The sequence below is a fragment of the Diplotaxodon limnothrissa genome, linkage group LG19 (assembly GCF_057381915.1).
Source record: "Diplotaxodon limnothrissa isolate DT_005_m linkage group LG19, D_limnothrissa_male_GT1.1, whole genome shotgun sequence".
Lineage (NCBI taxonomy): Eukaryota > Metazoa > Chordata > Actinopteri > Cichliformes > Cichlidae > Diplotaxodon > Diplotaxodon limnothrissa.
Window position 1 is genome coordinate 13,380,148 of NC_140614.1, and position 21,572 is coordinate 13,401,719.

A 21,572-nucleotide genomic window follows, 5' to 3' on the forward strand; every position below is an offset into this window, starting at 1 on the left:
TTTGAAAACAGTTCTATATTATGTAATGTATGAGATCAAATTTAAGAAGCCGTGAGCTTAACAAACATACAGCACTGAACTCATTTAGACAGCTAAGTAACTTCTGACATTTGAATATTCTTCAGGAATTGTTCTCTGGGCTTTTGAGGGACATGCAAAGCTCTTGTTTGGATGTTGTCTGCCTTAAGATGAGCCCACACTGCTTCAGTAATGTTGAGGTCTGGGCTCTGGAGACCAATCCATGACCGGTCGTGTTACATCGTGTGATATATATATATATATATATATATATATATATATATATATATATATATATATATATATATATATATATATATATATTTTTTTTTTTTTTTTTCATTTTTTTTAATTTATTAAATCCAGATATGATCTTAGTGCGCTGTCAGTGTGTTTGGGATCATTGTGACTTTGAAATGAAGCTGTAAACAGACTCGTTCCAGTATTTTATGCTGGATCAAAATTGGAAGACGTTTAGATCTTCTATCAATTTTGACATGATCCCCAAACTATGAGGCGTTGCACCATGTTTTACAGATGGCTGCAGACTCACTGTTGTACCTGTATCGTCCACTTTCATAACACACACACCATGCTGTTTTATGAACTTAATGGTTTTCAGATAATAGCTGTTTAGGAATCACTGTCAGTAAATTGTGCTATCTTTTGTCATTTTTCATTGATTGTATTAAAGAAGTGTTTATTTTTTTAATGCAAAGTTCCTAAAGATCCAATTTAAAATGGGTTCTTTGTTAAGTTGTCTGTGAAATGTGGACACAACACTGGTTCATCCCTTGAGTTAGCCTTTTTTATACTCGAACAATTCATAAGATCTAACAAACAAAAGGATTGGACTGAAAACGAGTCAAAAAACAGCCAAAGAAAAGCTTTGAAAGATCAAAGCTGAACACCACTTTAAAAAAAAAATTACAAGTCTGGCTCTTTGGAAGCTAAATTTAAGGAAGTTTGGGGTGGTAACAAACATTTGCACAGTAGTAGATGTAGACTTCAGTGCAGATGCAGGAGACACCTCCCTCAGAACGTGTATTTCCCCCCAGGCAGATTTGCCTAAAGAAAAAGTACTATACCATTACTCAGCAAAGCAACAATTTCTCTGACTGGGTGGATCTCTAACTGCCTGAAATATGATTGTGAATTATGAGCTTCTACCACCACTGACATTTTGTGGTAAATGTCATTATCTCCACCACACACATACAGTGTTGTGATCTCAGCAGCACGTCTCCTCCTCATGATGGCTTCCATATGTTGCAGGTTCATGACGATGAAAAACGCTAAAAGGAAAAAGAGGGAGGTCCTTTTTTAAAAATAAGAAAATCTGTGAAAAAAGTAAAGTTCATGATGGAAGGGGCTTGTGGAACAACCCAAAGTAACAGTTTTCTGCATAATTTTATCAGTCTCTCACATTGTTATGGAGGAATTTTACTCTACTCTTCTTAACATTGCTTCAGTTCATTGAGGTTTGCAATCACCACAGCATTTTAGTCAGGTCAGAACTTTGACTGGGCCCTAATTCCTTTCATTCCAATGTGTTTGAGCTTTAACTTTTGGACAGATGGCCTCATATCTGACTCTAGAATACTTTGGTACATAGAGGAGTTTGTTTTCAACTCAGAGACTCCGAGGTGCCCCGATCCTGTGGCTGTAAAACAAGTGCAAATCATCACCTTTTCATTCTTTTTTTAGAGAGAGAAGTTTTCTCCATTCATACTTTTTTACTATTTTTCTAATTTTACTGTCATGATTTTTAACATTTAACATGCTAACTGAGGCCTGAAGAGTCTGAGACGTAGTGCTTGTGTAATGTCTCTCAGTACTACACCGTCTGACCTTTGGGTAAATTTGTTGGGATTTCCTAACCTGGCAAAATTGTAGCATTATGTTAACACATGCATGAATGTGTCAGACCAGCAGGCTGCAAAAGCTTCTGCTCTTTTGCAGATGATCAGTTAACCAAGTAGATTTGATTACCTGGCTTCCACTTATCCTCCTAATTCCTAAGGAAACAATGATTTTTTTTTCATAGGACTGCATAGAATCCCTAACAAGAATTTTGTGACTCTAGGTTCTGCTTGATTTTTTAAAAATATCATTAAGATTAAGTCCAAGGTTTAGTTTTTCCTCACCCAGAACTCTGATAACTCAACATCAGTGAAGAGTCCTTTATTGAACGACCTGTTCATAAAAGCAGTTTCTGTATAGAAAAACTGCTTCTCGAGTCAGCAGCAGAACTTTGAATTTGACTGATTTCTCTAAAACTTAATGCCTTCTTTCAAGCAGCAATGCCTGCAGCTTACAATAAAACAGAATAGACCCAAATATTTAAATAAGATAAAAAGTAAGCTGAAATTAAAATAAAGGAAAAATTATTAAATTAAATTATTTTATTATTATATAATTTTTTAAAAAGGAAAATATTTAAAAATTTAAAAAATGTATTTAAATGTATATTTACAACAAAGGAAAGGATTCTGACTTTTTTCTCAGAATTTAGGAAAAGAAGAAGAAAAAAGACGTGCCCACTTTTTTTTCCCCAGTGGCCCTAATCCTCTTCTGTAATAGATAGATAGATATAACTATTATTTCAACTGACTTACTGAATGTTAAAAACAAACAAACAATGATACTACTTTTTTATGGTGCCTGTGCCACCCCTATGAAAGTCCTGGAAACGCCCCTGCGTTTTACTGGGATCCTTAGCGACCGGACTCCCTCCACCTCCAACCCTCCCCGCTGATGACGTCACGCTTTAAATATTCCCGTAGCTTCTTCACGCCGTCCTCGTCACCATCACCACCCACCCAGCAGATAGATCCTGTGACGGGTCAGCCGTGCGTGTGTAGCCTGGAAACATTTCTGTTGTCTGGAAGGCGCCGCTGCTCTGGTCCGCTTTGCTCTGCAGAACCTGGAGGGAAGAAAAAGGCGTCTTCGGGATTGAGTGCGCAAAAAAGGGGGGAGGCGGATAAGAGCTAAGTCGGGCGTGGTAGCGGGGAAAACTCATCTTTGTGAGGAGAAACTTCAGAGCAGCAGCTACCATGTCGCTGTCGGTCCCGCAGAACGGAGTGAAGGCGGATAATGAGCCCGTTATCGAGCTGTTTGTGAAGGTAAGACCGCAGGATAAGTTTTTCTCTCTCTCACTTGGCTTAACCCACATCTGCGCATTGTGCTCTCACGCGCTTTATTTCTGCCTCGAAAGCGAGTAATGTTAGAGATTTGCACATATAGTGTCTCCACGCAGGACGGCTGTATGGAGGCGTGTGTTTGAGAGGCTCGGAGCTACATGTTCATTTACATCCATAAACCTCTTTGCCATTGTGGCCATGTGGAGCCCGCAGTGTCACCAGCAGGGCGGATACGGCCATCTCCCACCTCTCCACCCCTCAGCGTGGGTGCAGATCAACCTGCCGTGCTGAAAACTGGGCGCTAATTCTGCAACAAAAGCCCGGCAGCTGTGCTTCACAAGAGTCCACCCGACAGTGGGATACATGCTGCAGGTGCATTTTCGTGTTTGGGGCACTAAGTGGTAGATGGTATGAGAACTGACCCTGGTTCAGCTTTAAATAAGAGTGCAGGGTGTTTGATGTTTGGTTCACCAAAGCAACAAAGAGCCTGAAGGACAAACTGCTTCACCAGTTTTCCAGCTTTGTTTCACACACAAAAGAAAGTGTGTGGCAGACAATGCTGTTGGTGCATTTTCATTAAAATTGTTTAAAGCGGGCAGTTGGGTAGCTTAATGGATGATCTCCTGCTCAGTGGAGACCCTGGTGGAGGTGGTGGCGGTGGATGCCTGTTTTTTTTTTTTTTGTTTGTTTTTTTCTTTCTTTCTTTGAGCCTGATGCTTCCCAGAGCGGGAAAATGGCACCAGGAAGAATAGAGGGAGAAGCACACTGGGACTGAAGGGGGCTGGGGTAGTGGGAGGAGGCTGTGGGGTAGCGAATTAGGTGGTGGAGTTTATGGGTGTTGGTACGTTAGGGTGTCACTGACCAAAACGGCAGGCTCATAACAGTAACAGTGGATGATTGCGGCTTTGAAAACACTGATACATGCTACATATGAGAGCAATTACCCTCGATAAGCCCAATTTATAAAGGGATCCCTATCTAGGAGAACCACCTCCATTACATCATATCAGTTGGATGCAGTACAAACCCCGCCTCCGTCCTGTTTGTGGTGCTTTTGTAGACTCTGAGTTTAAAGAGGAGGTCTCCTCAGCGTAAAACTACAGGAACAAACCGTCCAGTGCTGCTTCTACTACTGCATTTCACTGCCTACAGGAGAGGTTACATCATCCCGAGGCCTGGAAGGTTTGCACTTGTGGCCGGCTCTTCCCTCCCAACCCCTCCCTTTCTAGCCCGCGCAGCCAGAAGTTTCTTCATTGTGTATCTTCTGGACACGTCTGCGTGGAAGTGTGCTAGCGTTTCCCTTCACTCCCTCTCACATGGCTCCGTGTTGCATGTACCAGAGTTTGACTTGTACACATCTATTATTCATGCAGCCGTTTTCACTGTGTTGCATTAAACACAGCCATGGGAGACAATGGCTGGCATGCAGGTTGCCATAGGCACATTGCTGTTAGCTGGGCCTCTGGGAACAGCTGATAACAAAGTGTGTGTGTGTGTGTGTGTGTGTGTGTGCTCTCCACACACAGCTGTCAGATCTGTTAGGCCTCTGCCACATATCAAAGCTGACTAATTATGCTTCCGTAATATCAGTTGCCACAGTGTCCATGTCTATAGATTGAGAGGCGTCAACACTGTTTACTCATTAAAAGTAGCTGGCTCACCCAGTTCAGAGACTGTTCGATTATCTTGCAGCTTTTTACCACCAGTGTTTATAGCAACAGTTGTCAAACTGCTATGGGAACACTTGGAGTGGGCTCATCGAGGGTGGGGAGGTGAAGCTCGTGTTGTCTCCGTTTATTGCTCTGTCACATCAGCACAATGTGATGACTTTGTAAGTGGGAGGATCGACCCTTGACCTCATCACAGCGCAGCAGGTTAGATATTGTTTTTGATCACAAGTAGCTGTTGGGCTGTGGAGGGTGACTTCCTAGCATCCACCCAACACATTAGAATACTAAATGAGATGTCGTAATTAAATGGGAGAATAAAGCTTGTATCTATCTTTTGTATTTGTATTTATTTGAAATTGTTCCTCTTAATCACGACATCATCCAGACTTGGGAGCACATTAGACTGCTTTGACCTAAGCGCAGAGCATTGCAGATCAGTGTTTTGTGGTAATGGTGCTGTCTCCTGTCGGTCCCCTTTCCATGGTCACGCCAACTGTTGGGCTTTTCTGTGAATAAAACTAACCTCTGCTTAAATGTGATTGGTCAGTCGGGCTCGGGCTACAAATGTAACCTGAAAGATTCACACTTGCAACCTCTAAATCCTCACATTTAACACAATCATTCTGCTCTTCAACGGTTCTCACATTATTTCCTCGCCAACTTCATCTCCTTCTCTGACGATCAGCTTTCCCGCCCTGATGGCATTCAGCTCCAACCCTTCTGCTGGTTTTGGGGGCTATCACGGTAGAAGGCGACTCTCCTCTAACCTTATTCTGTTTATGGTTATTCCACATGTTTTTGGTACTGCCACCTGGTGACAGGATGCAGCAACAACATGTAAATGCAAAGCTGTGCATAAGATGGGAGCACAGCCATGCTGGTTCTTTACATTCTTCATTGTTGTTTTTGTGTTCATAACTTGCACTCAAATGATTCTGTATGTTTTATTCAATTTTCCTTACGAAGATTCTCTGAATTAATTCGGGACATGCATGCAAATGAGTCATTCTGCACCAGCATATGATCATGGGTGGATGACAGTGAGTGGAATATAGATGAGCCAAAGGAAACAAACAGCCTTTATCTCCACTCGCATTTGTGCGTCTGCTGGCTGAGACTGTGCCAGGGTCACACGACCGGTCGCAAAGCCTTATGCTGCTTCCAGCTCTCAGGCCAGCAGAGGTTGAAAACATGTTCAAGAAGTGCTTTTAGGTCTGGGTGGCAGACTGTTTACAGTGGAGATGAAGGCCTACAAAGCCCAGAGAGGAGTTCGCAGCTATGCAGCGCTTTTGTGCGGTCAAGGAGGCTAAAACGTTGTTAGCTCGGTCTGTAAAAGAGAACAATGACAGCTCGGGTTTAACTTCATCTTAACGCGTTACACTCTGAGCTGTTTGCAGGCCTGGCCAAGATCGGCTCATCATGTTGTGCAATCAGTTGGAGCATGTGATGGTCAGATGCATGGCTTATATACTGCGGCTCGTAACAATGCACTGCTCACCCAAAAGCTGTAACCGTTAAAATGTCGGTAGTTTGAAAGGTTTAGTATCGCTACCCTTAGCAGCGAGGTTCCATTTATTGTTTGTTTCTTTTCAGCATAAAATAAACCGTTCCTTTGTCCCTCGGGTGGTATTCTAGGGAGCTAAGTGCTGTTTCTTTATAGGAAAATCAATAGAGCGCTTTATTTTTTGTGAGTAACGCTGCAGTCAGCATCTTGAGTTAGAGGACAGAGATTAATGGCTTGTTAGTGGTGTGGAGCTTGCTGAGCTTGTGCTGTGTGTCCTCGTTTCTGCACCATGGACTTGCTTTTGCAGCACCTGGCCTGTCACAACTTCTTCTTTGTAACTGTCTGGTTGACTGACTCTCTGGCCACTGGCCTAATCGATCTGGCAGTGTGTTATTACACCAATCTGAACTGGGGCTTTGGAACCACTCAGAAGTTAATTTATGTTCTTGCCAGTGGACTATAACATGTACTTAAGCAACACGGCCCTAGTTGTACCTAAATAAATGGCTCTTATGTAAATGATGTTCAAATTTAAAAGCTTGAGTCATCTCATTGAGGGGCGGAAGAGCTGGTCTCATTTCTGTGCTGTTCAGTCAGGAAGCCGATGGTTAATAAAGCATTTTTCAATGACCGGAAATGAGGTCAGTCCAGAGCAGCACGGAATGGATCCAATCACTGAGTCATGTGTTATACTATTATTGTTAAGGCTGTACCTGCCGCAGCCTCTGGCTGTAGCTCCTCTATTACCTTTATTTTCAGAGGTTAAACTACATGCACTACATCAGTACTGACTGTAATCCCAATCATTGATGAAGGTGCATGCTTATTGCTGACTTGATGCTTTGCTTGCAGCAAACATTTGTATATGTGGAAATGCAAAGTCAGGCTTGTCCATGAGTGTTTTGCATGTTAGATTTTTATGATGGTGTAAAACAAAAACTGTTGATCATGCACCAGACAGGCACTGAAATGCAGCTCGCCGGTGGGTCAGAGTCTATCCTGATGATGTGGCTGGTGTTTGTGTAGCCACGGTCTGGGCTTCTGCTGCCATATATGTATCTGGCATGTGTGGTAATGGCACACTAAGGATGTGTTGATGCCAAAGGGTCATAGCTGTCTAGACGGGGCTTTTGTCCTGAAGAAATCACTACAGGGTTCGGGGTTGCTTTAATTACATCACTGTGCAGGCAGACTTCAAGTTTACTGTTAAAGGCTTTTTCAGGAACCAGTTTTGTGTCATTTCAAAGGAAAGTGTGAGGAGAAACGGGCAGGAACAACGCAAACATTTGGCTTTTGTGTTTGCGAGTAAGAGCGCGTCTCCCTTTATGGTCAGTGAAATTTTTGCAGAGGTGGGGTCGGGGCCAACCTGAGTATGCAGCTTATTGTTTGTATTAGATACTTGGAAAAAAAACAGCAGAGCGAGGAGTCAGTCGGTTCATGCTCGTCTCCCACATTTACTGTCTGCTCTGCCTTCATTTTGGATCTGCATTACTCATCACTTCCACTCACCCTGGGCCTGGAGAAACCTGACCTGGCTGCTGCTTATCTCCTCTGGTTATTCAGTAAACTTACATCATTGCCACAGCAAGAGTAAGCCTCATTTAGACGTCAGCTTTCCACAACTTTCCACTGAATCTGACTGTGAACAGTAGGCCTGTGTCTCAGTGGAAGTCTTAAGTTTTCCCCTGAGTGATGTCAGCCTGAGTCACAGCCACAGAGAGGATGTTGCGATGTTTCCATGGCCCAGCCGAATCCGACTCCCCTGCGCGCTCGGGCACCCACAGTGTCTCAGGTTGGAGTGATTCAACCAGGAGGTCAAATCTGACCGGCTGATTTGGTCAGTCTGCCAGGAACCCTTTTAAGTACCTAAAACTTACTTCACATGTTGAACTATTGCTCTTCTTCATTTCTTACTTTTTCTGATTTTCATCAAACGGCTGCTGAATTCAGATTGATTTATTTGGGCAGACTTGACAGGCTGCTTGGTATTAACATAAAAATGCTGTTTTGTTTTTGTTTTTTTTGTTGTTGTTGTTTTTTTTGTTATCCATAATCTACTTTATGTTTTTATATCTTCTTTATGATCAGCTTGGTCTATAAAATGTCTCAGAAGTCCAAACACTGGATAGTTTGTGTGTAAAAGTTTTTAAAACAGATTTTTATTTTATTCTTAAATAAAACTTGATAAAAATTAGATCCTTTCCAAATAAAATAAGAACATATTATTGTTTTTATTCCTTTTGGTGTCTTATTCATAGAAGTCAGCTTATGAATAAGGCGGTGACATACAGAGTCAGTTCATGTACAACTAGGAAAGTTTCTGGAGAAAATGCTACAGCAGAACTTCTGTATTTTCAGTTATTTTACATTGTTAAATACTAAAATTGGCTGTGGTTCTTTAGTTGACCCTCACCCTGCCATGTCTGACAGTGTGTCTCATGAATTCCAGCCTGACTCTGTTTAGCTTAATCATTCAATGCCAGCGTAAGCTGACAAACAGCGGGCAGTTTTTGGGTCCAGCTTCTTTTAATCCTACCTTGGCCTATATGTGTGTGAGTGTGTGTCCAGCAAACAGGGAGAGGCGCTGCCATGACGCTAGCAGGGCTGCCCACCCTCAAACGGACATTCCTGCAGTGTGTCGAAGCAGCCGAGCTCCAGAGCTCGCTACTTCGTCAGTTCCTTATTCGGTCAAGTGTGGCTTGAACTCGCTGAGCAGCCCAACCTATTTAGAATGTGAAGTGCGGGGAGGGGAAGGCGAGGGCCGCCACGTTACTAAAATTAGGCGGTGAGCAGAGATTGGGAGGACTGGGCCCAGCATGAACAGGATCATTGTCCTCAGCTGCTCACTGTAGAAGCTGTGATATCACACCGCTGCTCTAGAAAAGGAATGTCTGTCTTAGATAATGATGAGAGCCTTTCTGTGAGTGAGAGAAAGGTGTTGTTGCACATTGAGCAACTCTTTTATGTGCCAGGTTGTAAAATGTTATTGGACTGCAGTGGATAAAAGGATACCTTGCGTCCCAGTTAAAAGTACAGCCATCTTTAAGAGCTCAGATGGCAATGAAACGTTCAGGAATCCTTGTCATCACTGCTGAGATCTGTTGGGCGACATTACCAGGTTCCTGACTGGCTTAGTGATTTAAATATGACACACAACAGGCGATGGATGGATGAAGTTGAACGTTGTCTCTACGGATACTGCGTGTGACTTTAGATGATTTGAAACCATTAATCAGATTCTTAAGTAAAGAAAATGTATTTTAAACGTTTGAGTGGATTTTTGTGGATAAAACTGCACACAGACTCGACTTCATGTTATAGTTTCAGGTGTGCAGGTCTGCTAGAGTGAGAGGCTTCGTGGAGATCTTTAAATGCCTTCTAACTTTTAATTTTATTTATTTATTTGTGATCATGAGGGTATGGAGATTGTTGGGATTAAAAACCATATTTACAAGAGGAGGATATTACACTGCACAGCACCAGCTATGCACTTCATGTAGATTTCAAAGAGGTCTCAACTGAGTGTTATCCCCACTTTAAGGTGGATGAAAGCCTCACAACCCAGCGTGGTTCTGCAGTGCTTTGATGTTGGAAATGAAGGATGTTGAAAAGTAATTTCCACCTTACTTGATTCGATCTCCTGGGGTGCAGCCCAGGCTAGTGAGGGGTGGCTGTGTAGCATCTGAGAGCCAACCGTGAGCTGGCGTTGTACAATAATACACAAAGAAACATGACACTTTGCTAATATCCCCGCTGACGCCTGGCAAGGGAAGTAATGTTGAACCATCCAATAGGAAAAAAACGTCGATGAGGAAGCGATGAGCGGTGTGACCTCAGCGCGTTCAAGACGAGTTGGCTGCTTGTCATGGCCCTTCCAGTGTCCCCAAGGAAGTCCTGGCCTACTCCTGCTGGTAATTGGCTGACATGAGAAGGTCATCAGCTGATGCAGCTCACCTGGGCTTTCCAGGCTATAAAAGATGACTTGCTCTCTTTGATTTAACGGAAACTAGTGTGCACTCCCTCCATGTCACACACTTGGAGCCAGTTTGTGCCGGTTGTCCTGGGTACCGCTGCCTGCATTCCTCTGTGTGTTTTGTTCTAAATATCGGTTTGGTCAACTTGCTGTGTCTTGGAATTCTTTTGCTAGCAAGGAAAACTTGAGTTTGTGGGAGTGGCTGGTAGAAAGGACCACTTTGTGTGTTGTCGTCTTCTGTTACTTTGACTTGTGTTTTGGCTTAGTTGTTACATCACTGGCTCCACGAAGAAAGGGGAAGTGATAAGAGGTATGATCTCACTGGCTGGAGAAGGCTGCGTGTGTTTGCCCACCCAGACCCACCCTCAATGTGCTCATCGATGCGTCACGCTGTCCTGAACTCCTAGATAACATCCAAGATTAAACATGACTCACACCCTTCATCAAGCAGCTGTGTGCGCTGGGATTAAATAAACAAGCATCTGCTGACTTACCATCCACTGAGCCTAAAATAAAGCTGGAGAGCCTGTTGGCAGCAGTCAGCTGTTGCTGCTGTGGGCCAAACGTTATTGCAGCCAATTTGTGTGAATCTGTGTACTACTTGTAAAATGTGCTTCTTTCCAAACTCGTGGGCTTTGCCTTCTAAAGATTTTCTCCCCTAACTCCAGAGTTTTATTGCCTTTTTTTTGCCTGCTAGCTGATGACGTACCTGACGATCTACAAACAGAAAGTGCTTTGTGTTGAAGCCCTTTCCTGAATGTCACACCTTAATATAGGCTTTCTGGAAAGTGTCAGTTGGGCCCATAGGCTCCATATTAGAAGAAAAACACGAAATCTAAGGTTTTCTGATCCTTCTGGATTTATTTCGGCTATTTTAAAAGCAGAAGTGCTTAAAATGTCAATCAAAAGCCGTTCTTACAGTTCATTTAGTGCCTAGCAGCTGCTCCCGAGGAGCACGTCGGAAATGCAGCTCCGCCAGGATCACTGCTTAAACTAAACAAAGCGCCATCTTCGGCGGGAGGAACAGGACATTTCTGGAATAGTTTCTCCCTCCTCTCCGAATGCCCAACCCCCCTCTGACTCCACAGAGGGGCCCAGGATAAGGGGTAAGGGATAAAGAGGGAAGAGAAGGAGGAGGAAGAAACAAGAGGGCCAAAAAGCACACTGAAGCTTACTATCTTTCCTCTTCGTCACGCTTTAAGCATCCGTTACCACTTGTTCTCCCTCCTGTTGGTTAGCACCACATGATCCCCAGTTTCCTTCTGGTTTCCTGTAATCTCTCTCTCTGTGTCTGCAGCCTGCTCTGCTGCAGAGTCCAGAGAGTAGGAGTCTGAATGCCCAGAACCTGAAATCGCACTGAGACAGGAAGGAAAAAATGAAATGTCTTTCTCAGCTGCTGTGGCCTCCTGTCTCACCACTCGACCTGCAGAACTCTGATGAACTCTCCTTGAAAGCGGTTCACTGAGTGGTAACATCTTTACAAATGACATTCAACCGTGTATTTGCATTTTATCACCACCAAAAGAGAGCCGGCTGCAGACCGCTCACCTGTGCATTGTAATCCTTTTCACAATGCATGCATTGCTTTCCATGTCATACGTTCTGGCCATTGCCATGGGAACAGTTGCTGTGCTGCGTTACCACCCTTGATGCAGACCTGAATGCTTCTCTGTAGGTGTAGCGCTGCGGGGAAAATGGAGTAATCATCCCATTGATGTCTTTCTGATCCCCTTAGGTTCAGCTAATGCTAGTCCAGCACCTCAGGGCTAAAGCCTTATTTTGGAATTGAATCGTGTAATGTGAAAAGGGGACTTTCATTTGCTAAACAATGGCAGTGATCTAATCCAAGCTTTTCAGAAATTGAATTCAGAGAGGGAGAGGACAGTGGCAGTACAATGGGAGCCAGCAGGCAGATCAAACAGAGCCGTCTCACTGGGCGTCACACAGAGGACAACAGCAGCCAGCCTGTCCGCAGCAGCAAGGAGCTGCTGCACTGACTGAACCCTGCACAACAAAGTGCCCTATTGAGGACCTGCAGATCTGACATTAACAAATATATATTTGTAAAGTTAAAAATCATTTGAATCTTATGTTCATTCAGCACCCTTTTGCAAATCGGTGGTATTTATGTGTGATTTGTATATCTTTTGCATTACTTGGTATAGCAGACGCCTCTGTGCAGGTGGAAAAAGGCTGAAAAGGACGAAAGAAGCAAAGCTGAAGGGAATGAGCAGCGAGTGACGTCACACGAGGCAGACAACAAAAAATAAATGACATTCAGCTTATTCAGAGGCTCTGCTACAGTCATCCACTGAATGAATGAGTGAATTCCAGAGTGCCAGGGTTTCAATGACCTCCATGTATGTCCTTGTTAATAGAATAGCTTGGCAGGGTTGGTCACCACAGAGCGCACGAGCTGGATGATGGAGGTTGTTGTGTGTCTGCTTTTGTGAATATTGAAGAGGAAGAACAAAGAAAATGCCATTTTTCTCAATGCATGTTTTTAAAAATGACAATTAAGAAAAGAAAGGAAGCAGGATTTCTTTATGACACCGTGTAAAACTCTTAATCAGATGAAATGCTTACTCTGCCTTCTGATGTGGAGTCCAGATGATATTTGTGCCCATGTGGTGTAAAACTAATAAAACAGCCTGCTGTGTGTGTTTGTGCGCAGATTAATTTGCTGCATCATTCCCTAGTTTTACAGTACTTAAGCTGAGCTGCTATTGATTTGTTTGTTTGAAACAGATTAAATTTAATATCCAAATAGCGTCTTTACCGCGCTCCTTCCCATCGCTAAACGATGAGTGTGCGTCATTCATTTGGAGCGCACACCACTTCCATTGATCTCGTTCCCCCCACAACTCGGCCTTGTTTTTGTGCAGTCTGGCTAAGAAGGAAGCACAAGGCTATCTGAGCCTTAATCACTCTACAAGTTTCCTGTTGCTCTTAGGCTGTGGTTCTCCAAATGGAAGGGGGAAGTGTGCAGACGCCTTCAAAGGCATGTGAGTTTGTTCGTCAGTCTTTGCCTCCTGCTCGAGTCTGAAAGAGTCATTGTGTGAAACGGGCCCCTGTGGGTGAGCGCAGCAAAGCGCCCAGGTTGTGCAGTACAGCTGAAAAGGTTATCAGGACCTGTTTGTGTTTTGGACTAAACAGTAAGCAAAGTGCTGTCGGCCATGGGAACCAGTCATAGGTGCTTTTAGATCTTTGTCTGCTAGATTGGGTTGTATGCCAGTGGTAATTAAATGTGAGATGCTTCCACCCATCTTTTGTGTACTCAGTTCTCAGGACTGGTACCTGGAATATGTTTCTGGTGGTTAATCCTGCTCCTCTGTCTGTGTGTTTGTTGAAGGCAGGAAGTGATGGCGAGAGCATTGGGAACTGCCCCTTCTCCCAGAGACTCTTCATGATTCTGTGGCTGAAAGGAGTCGTCTTCAACGTCACTACTGTGGATCTAAAGAGGTGAGCGCTGTTCTCTTTCCTCTATAATCATCTGTTCCATCACTTTTCCTTCTTTGTTAGCCTACTGGAGCGTTCCTGGGCGTTTCCCAGTGTACTGCTTTGATCCAGCCCCACCTCTGACACACTCGCTGCTTCCCCACTGCTTATTTGGTTTTCCCATGACCCCTTCCCAGGCCAGGGAAAATTGGGGGAAACTAAACATTCAGACTCTGGAGAGGTTATTTTAAGATTCTTGACTCTGCTCACTTCCTGCCTAGAATTTGTTGGGCAACTGTCTTTTTTTTAAAAACCACTGGGATCAGTGATCCTCTGCAATTTTGTTTTTCCTTGCCAGCTGCAAGCCAACACACTTTCACATGTGGATTCCAGTACTAGGAGCTCCAAACAGACTACGTTTCCGTCTGTATGATTCATCTAAATACTCCCTAAATGTTTATCCACTTGTTAGGCCTGATTATTTTGAGCTGTATCCACCAGTCAGATGGACGCCTGGTTTCTGCAGTCTCTCTTTGTGTCTTTAGATTTTTAAGATTACCGACCCTGGTTTCCACAGTGTCGTTTATTCTTTGCAGCAACAGCAGAGATGCATTTGATAAAAGTGTTTCCTTTGTTTTGTTTTTTTTGTTTGTTTTTTTTTTTTTAGACCGCTCACAGGAGGAAAGTGAGAGCCATTTGACTAGTGGCTTAATTTTCACACATGCCTTGACGTTCAGGATGAGTGCATGGGTTTGGGTATTTTGCATATATTTTCCTCCCGGGTAGAAAGTCTCTGTGTGAGGCAGCGAATAACCTCCACTGCTTTTGCTGTAGCTGGCGAAAGGCCATATTTGCTGCAGAAGCAAAAAACAAAATATTATTATTGTTTCTTTTTGTTTCTGTTGGGTAGGTAGCAGCCAGTTAATCAAATGCATTTGAGTAACTGATCATCAGGAAGTGTGAGCACTGCTATAAAAGCTGAATTCTGTCAGTTTGCTGTCAAGAAGGAACAACATCAGTAATTTCAGAGAAGCAACTGCTGCTGCTCATCAGTCTGTGAAAGAATGTGCCCATCATTCTGCAGTGAGAGAGATTATTCACAAGTCGCAAACATTCAACACAGCTGTGAATCCTCACAGCAGTGGGTGTCCCAGCATACTGACCCCGTCAGACCGTGCAGTGCTGAGTGGAAAAGTGCAAGAACTGCAGGGAAACTGCAAAAAAAAAATCCCACGAGCTGCAGCTTGGACTTCCTGACTTGGTGTCAGTCTGCATGTGTTCAAAGTTAGGAAAAACTGCAAAGTGTGGCCTCTTTGGAAGGGTTGTTGGGAGTAGGGCAGGGCAATTTGGCCAAAAATATTTATCACGATATATATTTGAAAATTTGCAATAACGATTTAGCTGAAGCAAAACAAAATACTTTACAACTTTGGTGGGTTTTTTGCACTAACAATGTATTTTCACTTAAACAAGCAGCTGTTTTTCATGTGCATTACAGTTATATACAAATGTAACAGTGCAAATTCCTCGCTGACAGTTTAACCAAAAGGCATTTCCCTGGAAACTGGCCGACATATCCTAGAATAACCATGTTTAATATCCACAACACTTAAAAAGAGGTTATACACACACAATACGGTAATATTATGTTGAAGCACAGTACGTATCACTCCGCCAGGCTCCTGCCTACGGTAGCCGTAATGCTCCGACAATCCATCAAGCGGTGCGGCTTCGTAGCTTAGCAAAGTCGTACTAAAACATTTTTGAGCGCCGTGTACATAAAAACGGTTTGGTAATAACGTCGGCCCGCTAGCACGCTCTACCAAATATAGGGCTTTGTTGTGTATCTTACGGACGAAAGCTAAACCAGTTCCACACCACTGAAGTTGCAGCATTTTTACAAACCAATTCTGGTTCTTCTATTTCATTTAACGATCCGCTTTCGCTCTTCTCATTCTCCGTCGCCGCCATGCTTTTTCCACCGTGTGCGTATGAAAACGAAGGCGTGCGTGTTTTACCCATATTCTATCGCGATATTTCATTTTCTTATCGTTGCCTTACATTATACCGATATTACCGTGAACCGTATGATATGCCCAGCCCTAGTTGGGAGAAAGCCTCCTCTCTCGGTTTGGGTTTGCGAAGCTGCATCTGAACAAAGCAGAAGACTGATTCTGTAAGTTACTGAATGGTGGGGTGTACTTGGTCTCACACACTTTCTGCGGTTCGTCTGGTTTTTGTTGAATAGGTAACAACACACCATGACGTGCCATGTGTGGGTTTTTTTGGGGGGGGGGTTTTCTCATTTTAAAACCTGCAAAGAACCTGATTGTTTTATTTATTTTAACTGAAAGTGGGACTAGTTGTACTACAGATTCTGGTGTAATTTTGGGTCAACAGTAGAATGGCAACCAAGTCAAATATGGTGTTTTATTTCTTCTTGTCGTCTTTCAAGGCTCTCCTGTTTTTCTGTGATTCGAGGCAGTTTCTTCCTCGCTCCTTGGTGATAATCGGTGGGCATGTCACTTCCCCCTGACATGCCAAAGAGTTGAAGTAATTTCCCCTTTTTTCTGCCCTTAAATGGTTTGTCCCAAAGCTCGCCATCATTATGGGCATGGACTCAAAAAACCTGCACTGTTGGATGAATGATGTTGATGGTATTATTAATATCAGTCACTGTTTAGACTGTCCCCACAAACCCATCAGAGTCACTGCTGTTTGGTTGTTTTTATACTGAAGACTCATTCAGCACATGCTCATTGCTGTTTGTGTGTCAGCCTCATCTGCCTGCCAGAGACATCTGGCACCAAATGTGCTGGTTTGAAGGCCACAGAGGAAAAAAGGGGACACAAACAGACTCGCAGCACAGCGGCTCCAGCTGGAGGAGGAGGGGGGGTTGTAGAGGTCTGAAAAAACACGCAGCAGAAACGCAGCCCTTTAAATATTTGAACTTAAAGTAATTACACAGTATATTATACACACAGTATTAAGTTAAATCTCTGGTTCCTTTTGTGGGGATAAAAGCAGATTTTACATGTTAGAAACGAGCTCCTGGATTGGTTCTGCCTTCATCTGCCCACTGACATTTCTCCACTCCGTGTCCCAGGAAGCCCGCAGACCTCCAGAACCTGGCCCCCGGCACGCACCCGCCCTTCATCACCTTCAACAGCGAGGTCAAAACTGACGTCAACAAGATCGAGGAGTTTCTCGAGGATGTTCTCTCCCCGCCCAAGTGAGTGCTTTCTGTTTCAAACTCCTGCGATGACTGCTTGCCACACCTAGACACCAAACACCCCCCACTTATGATTAACTGCACCGTGAGCAGTTAATTACAGAGCCTTTTGTTGATTGTAAATGACGATTAAATAAAGTTTTGCAGTATTTATTTTATTGTCAACACATTTTATGAGCCTTCCACTTATAGTGTTGGTGTCTGTCAGTAGTAAATGGAGCTTTTATTGAGCTGTTCTTTGCTCATTTTTATTTTCTAATGATGTCTGCACAGAGAAAACGTAAAATAACTGCAGCACACGTGGCTTCATATGTGTTTATTTTGCAGGTACATCAAGCTTGGTGCAAGACATCCAGAGTCAAACACCGCTGGCATGGACATCTTTGCCAAGTTTTCTGCATACATCAAGAACTCCAAACCAGATGGGAACGAGGGTAAGTCTTTACACGCATGCACGCGGGAAGGTGCAGGACTTCAGTGTGTAGTGTGCTTTACTGGTTGCTAGGTGACACTGGTAGCCCTGCCTGGATTGGTGGATTAAAGTCTGACTCGGGAACACACGGCGCTTTTGTTCTGCTGCCTCCTCCTGTCCTTTCGCTCCCAGTCTCACCTGGAACTTTCTAGAAAAGTGCACAGCCATGATCCAGAGAGCGAACTGGTGCTCATAACCTCACCCTCGTTCCAGATTTATGTAGCCCACAGTCTGTAAACGATTATCAGAAATTTAATATTTTATTGGAATAATGTGAAGAAAAAGTAGTCCTTTGTCTTTGAAATCCCGTTGTGTCCTTCTTTGGGGGGAAATGTGGGAGTATGATGTTTTGGAATGTAAAAAAACAGACTTATCATATCATGTTTTAGTTGGCTGATCTCCACTCTGAGAAAATATCAAACCACAGTGAGCTGGATGTGAAAGCCAAGGCTATGTCAACAGAGTTAGAGAGTGAATGTCATGGTTCAGTGATAAGTTACGGGTTAGATCTACTGTCAAACCACTACACCTAGTATGTGTTCATGACATACTTTCTATTTGTGGAATGAATTGTTTAGTATCTGTAGATGGGTGGAATATGAGGACAAACTATCACCTGTGCATTCCTTTTCAGACGGCATTTGAAGCGCTCTCATATTTATAAAGTGCTCTCTGTGTGCGTCTCTTGATGAAATGCTGCCACCGTGTGGTTGCTCTGCAGTAACCGTCTCCTTCTTTGCAGCTCTAGAGCGCGGGCTGCTAAAGACCCTGCAGAAGCTGGACGAGTATCTTCGCTCGCCGCTGCCCGATGAGATCGATCACAACAGCATAGAAGACGTCAAAGTTTCTAACCGCAAGTTCTTGGATGGGGACGAAATGACCCTGGCTGACTGTAACCTGCTGCCCAAACTGCATATAGTTAAGGTGAGTCATGAAACACACCTGCAGGCGTTGTCATTTAACCACCAAATCAGATGTTTGTTTTTTTTTAAGAAGAGAGCATACAAGCTGTACTTGAGGAAACGCTCGCCTCATGCTGCACCTGCAAGGGAGGGACTGGCTTCAATTACTGGAATAAATGAAAATGGTTCTCGTGTAATTCTCAGGCTAATAATCTGAATAAAGGAGAACACCTGCCTGCATGCTCGGGCTGGTCGGATAGAAACGGCTCGTTGTTCGGAGCTGAAGCTTTTCAGTCACCAGCAATGAGGCTGCTGTTCATGCTTCTGGAAATAAACTTAAAGGTCCTAATTTATCTCTACAGGGCAGTTAATTTTCTTAGTTTGTGATCATTTTAGAAATTAATTTTCAAGAAAATACTAAGAGCATTTTCCCGCAGGTTATATATTAAAATGCTTTAGCAAATATTGGCGCATCATCAGAAGTTGTGCCGTTGCCACTCTATACTTTTTACTTTTCACTGCTCTGCTTCAAAAATTACCCAGCTACCCCGGCTCCCTTGGTAAATCTTAACAGTTAACCTTTAACGTGTCATATTTGTGGAGTTTTTGGAACTTGTGCATCAACAGTGTGATTGAACAACTCGCGTCATTCTTTCAGGTGGTGACTAAGAAGTACAGAGGCTTCGAAATCCCCAAAGAGATGACGGGCATCTGGAAGTACCTGAACAACGCCTACACGCGCGAAGAGTTCACCAACACCTGCCCCAGCGACAACGAGATCGAGATCGCCTACGGAGACGTAGCCAAGAGGCTGGTCAAATGAGCTCCTCCGTCGCGACCGCCTCCTTCCATCCCCTCACCACCTCTCTATACTCCCCTGCACCTCCCCATCCTTGGCACCGGGACTGACGTGCTCATTCACCATAAAGGAAAAAACAACAACTTTGGACTTCTTTTCCTTCTCTCCTCATCTAGAGTGAACTCCATGCATGAACCCTTGGTCATTCATTTCTTTTTTTTCTTCCGGTCATTATGAAGGTCTGTTTAGTTGAATCACCCTCGCTCATGTTTGTCCCCTTTAATTGCTTTTTGTTTTTCATTTGCCAATGAATGTTGTGAGGCGACGGAGAAGCAGCCAGGCGTGCACGTCAGTGCTTGTCGATGCTGGGAGTCGAGCGCGCTCCCTGATAAGTGACCTTCAAGCTGACCTTTCCTCCGTATGCAGGGGGAAAGGCCACACGCTGGTATTTCACTGTCGTCTGTTTAAATTTCACTGTCGTCCGTTTCTTGGATTTCTGAAGACTAAGAAGCTTTTTTTTCTTTCCCCTCATCTTTGTTCATGTAAACAGTGTTGACGCTTCAGTGTTTTTTGGCTCAAGTATTTGACAGGTTAAAATAGAAGCTAATCCAAACCTAAGTGGTCGACATATCAACTGAGATGCTTTATTTTAATGTTGAGCTGTTTAAAATAAATGAGAATATTTGTAACTGCAGGTAAATCTACCTGGCAACCATGCTCTGATTTCCTCACTGCCCTAAGTGGGCACAAGTCTTGTAGCTCGGTAGAACTGTAGGAAATTTCCCGTACTGCTTGCAGAAGTAACAGCAGGAAAAATGCAGCCTGAGGTCTAAGAAATATTCACCTGTATGTAGCTTATTATTGCCTTTGAAAGCGGCTGTTTTAATCAGTAGAGTTTCTTCTCATATCGAACACATTGTGCTTACTGTAGCCATAGTTTGGATTATATGTTATGAACCAAAAATGGGGGGGGCACATTATTCTGGTCTCACTGTGGATGACAAATGAAGAAACCACACACGCTCAGTCTCCTGCTTCATAACACACAGGTTGAAGGACACTAATGTTGGGTTGAGCACCGCGAAAAGCAACTCTAAAGATATTTATGACTAAAAAAGAAGAATAGAGGAGAGTAGCAATGAAGGAACAGCTGTGCAGATTTCTGTCATCAGTCCGTATGTAGATCGATCTCCGAGGTAGTGAATGTAGTAGCTCCAAAAAGTGCTTTAGTGTGGATAAAGCAAAACCTGTTTTTGTTTTCTCCCATTTGCCATGTTTTTTTTTTTTGGTTTTTTTTGTTGTTGTTTTTTTCCTTTCGTGAATTTGTTATAAAACAAATCTGATGGGAAGGGAATTGTAAATATTTGTTTTCATTGCTCAGATTGTAAATTTAAAGCATTTCATCTGAACCTTTGAGGAAACGTGGGCCTTTTTCTTGCCTGCTTGGATTTGAACACTAGAGAACGCATCTCCTCTTTGCCTTACTCGTTTCTCTCTGCAGATGTTTCGCAGGAAGGATTTTTGTTTTACGATATCATTTCATGACAACGCGAGTGTGGCGTTGTACCAAGAAAATATCCAAGCTATGTCATTGTTTTTGGGGTTTTTTTGTTTTTTGTTTTTTTTTTTTCTTTTTAACAATATTGACTGAATTAAATAAACTTCTTATTGGCACTCGGGGCTTGTGTGTTTGTTTAAACCATCAGTGTTTCAGTTACATTTCACAGCCCAAAGCAACATCTGATACCAAATGAAACTAGCTAAATTCACTTAAACTTTATATTGTAAGATAAAGACAGTCTGAATCCATCAGTGTGAAGATCTGCTATGGTGATAAAAGTGGAGAGGGAGAGCCCTCTTCTAACAGGAAGATGAATTTGAAAAGCATAGTTAAAGCCCTAACATCACTCTAGACGTGCTGGAATGAAAAAGAGGACAAGATGTGTGTGAAAAACCTGACAGGGACTAGAAAGAGAGAGCAGATTTCTCCTGTTTTGGCTTCCCTTCATTGGCTCCCTGTTAAATCCAGAATTCAAAATGCTGCTCCTCACATACAAGCTCTTAAATAATCAGGCCCCATCTTATCTTAATGACCTTGTAGTACCATATCACCCTATTAGAGCACTTTGCTCTCACACTGCAGGCCTACTTGTTGTTCCTAGAGTATTTAAAAGTAGAATGGGAGGCAGAGCCTTCAGTTTTCAGGCCCCTCTTCTGTGGAACCAGCTTCCAGTTTGGATTCAGGAGACAGACACTATCTCTACTTTCAAGATTAGGCTTCAAACTTTCCTTTTTGCTAAAGCATATCCTCCTTTAGTTATGCTGTAATAGGTGCAGGCTGCTGGGGGATTCCCATGATGCATTTAGTATTTCTTCACTGTGTGTTAATTGACCCTGTGCACGAGAAAATGCTAACTTCCT

At 43.3% G+C, this 21,572-nt stretch overlaps 1 protein-coding gene across 1 annotated transcript; it reads left to right on the top strand.

Annotated features, from left to right (window-relative positions):
* The first annotated feature begins 2,818 nt into the window (after positions 1–2,818).
* clic4 (CLIC family member 4) lies at positions 2,819–20,748 on the top strand. Its single transcript, XM_085379222.1, has 6 exons — positions 2,819–3,143; positions 13,661–13,770; positions 16,853–16,978; positions 17,306–17,412; positions 18,193–18,374; positions 19,011–20,748. The coding sequence occupies exons 1-6, from the start codon at positions 3,075–3,077 to the stop codon at positions 19,173–19,175; spliced, it is 759 nt and encodes a 252-aa protein (XP_085235348.1). The 5' UTR covers positions 2,819–3,074; the 3' UTR covers positions 19,176–20,748.
* Positions 20,749–21,572: the final 824 nt, after the last annotated feature.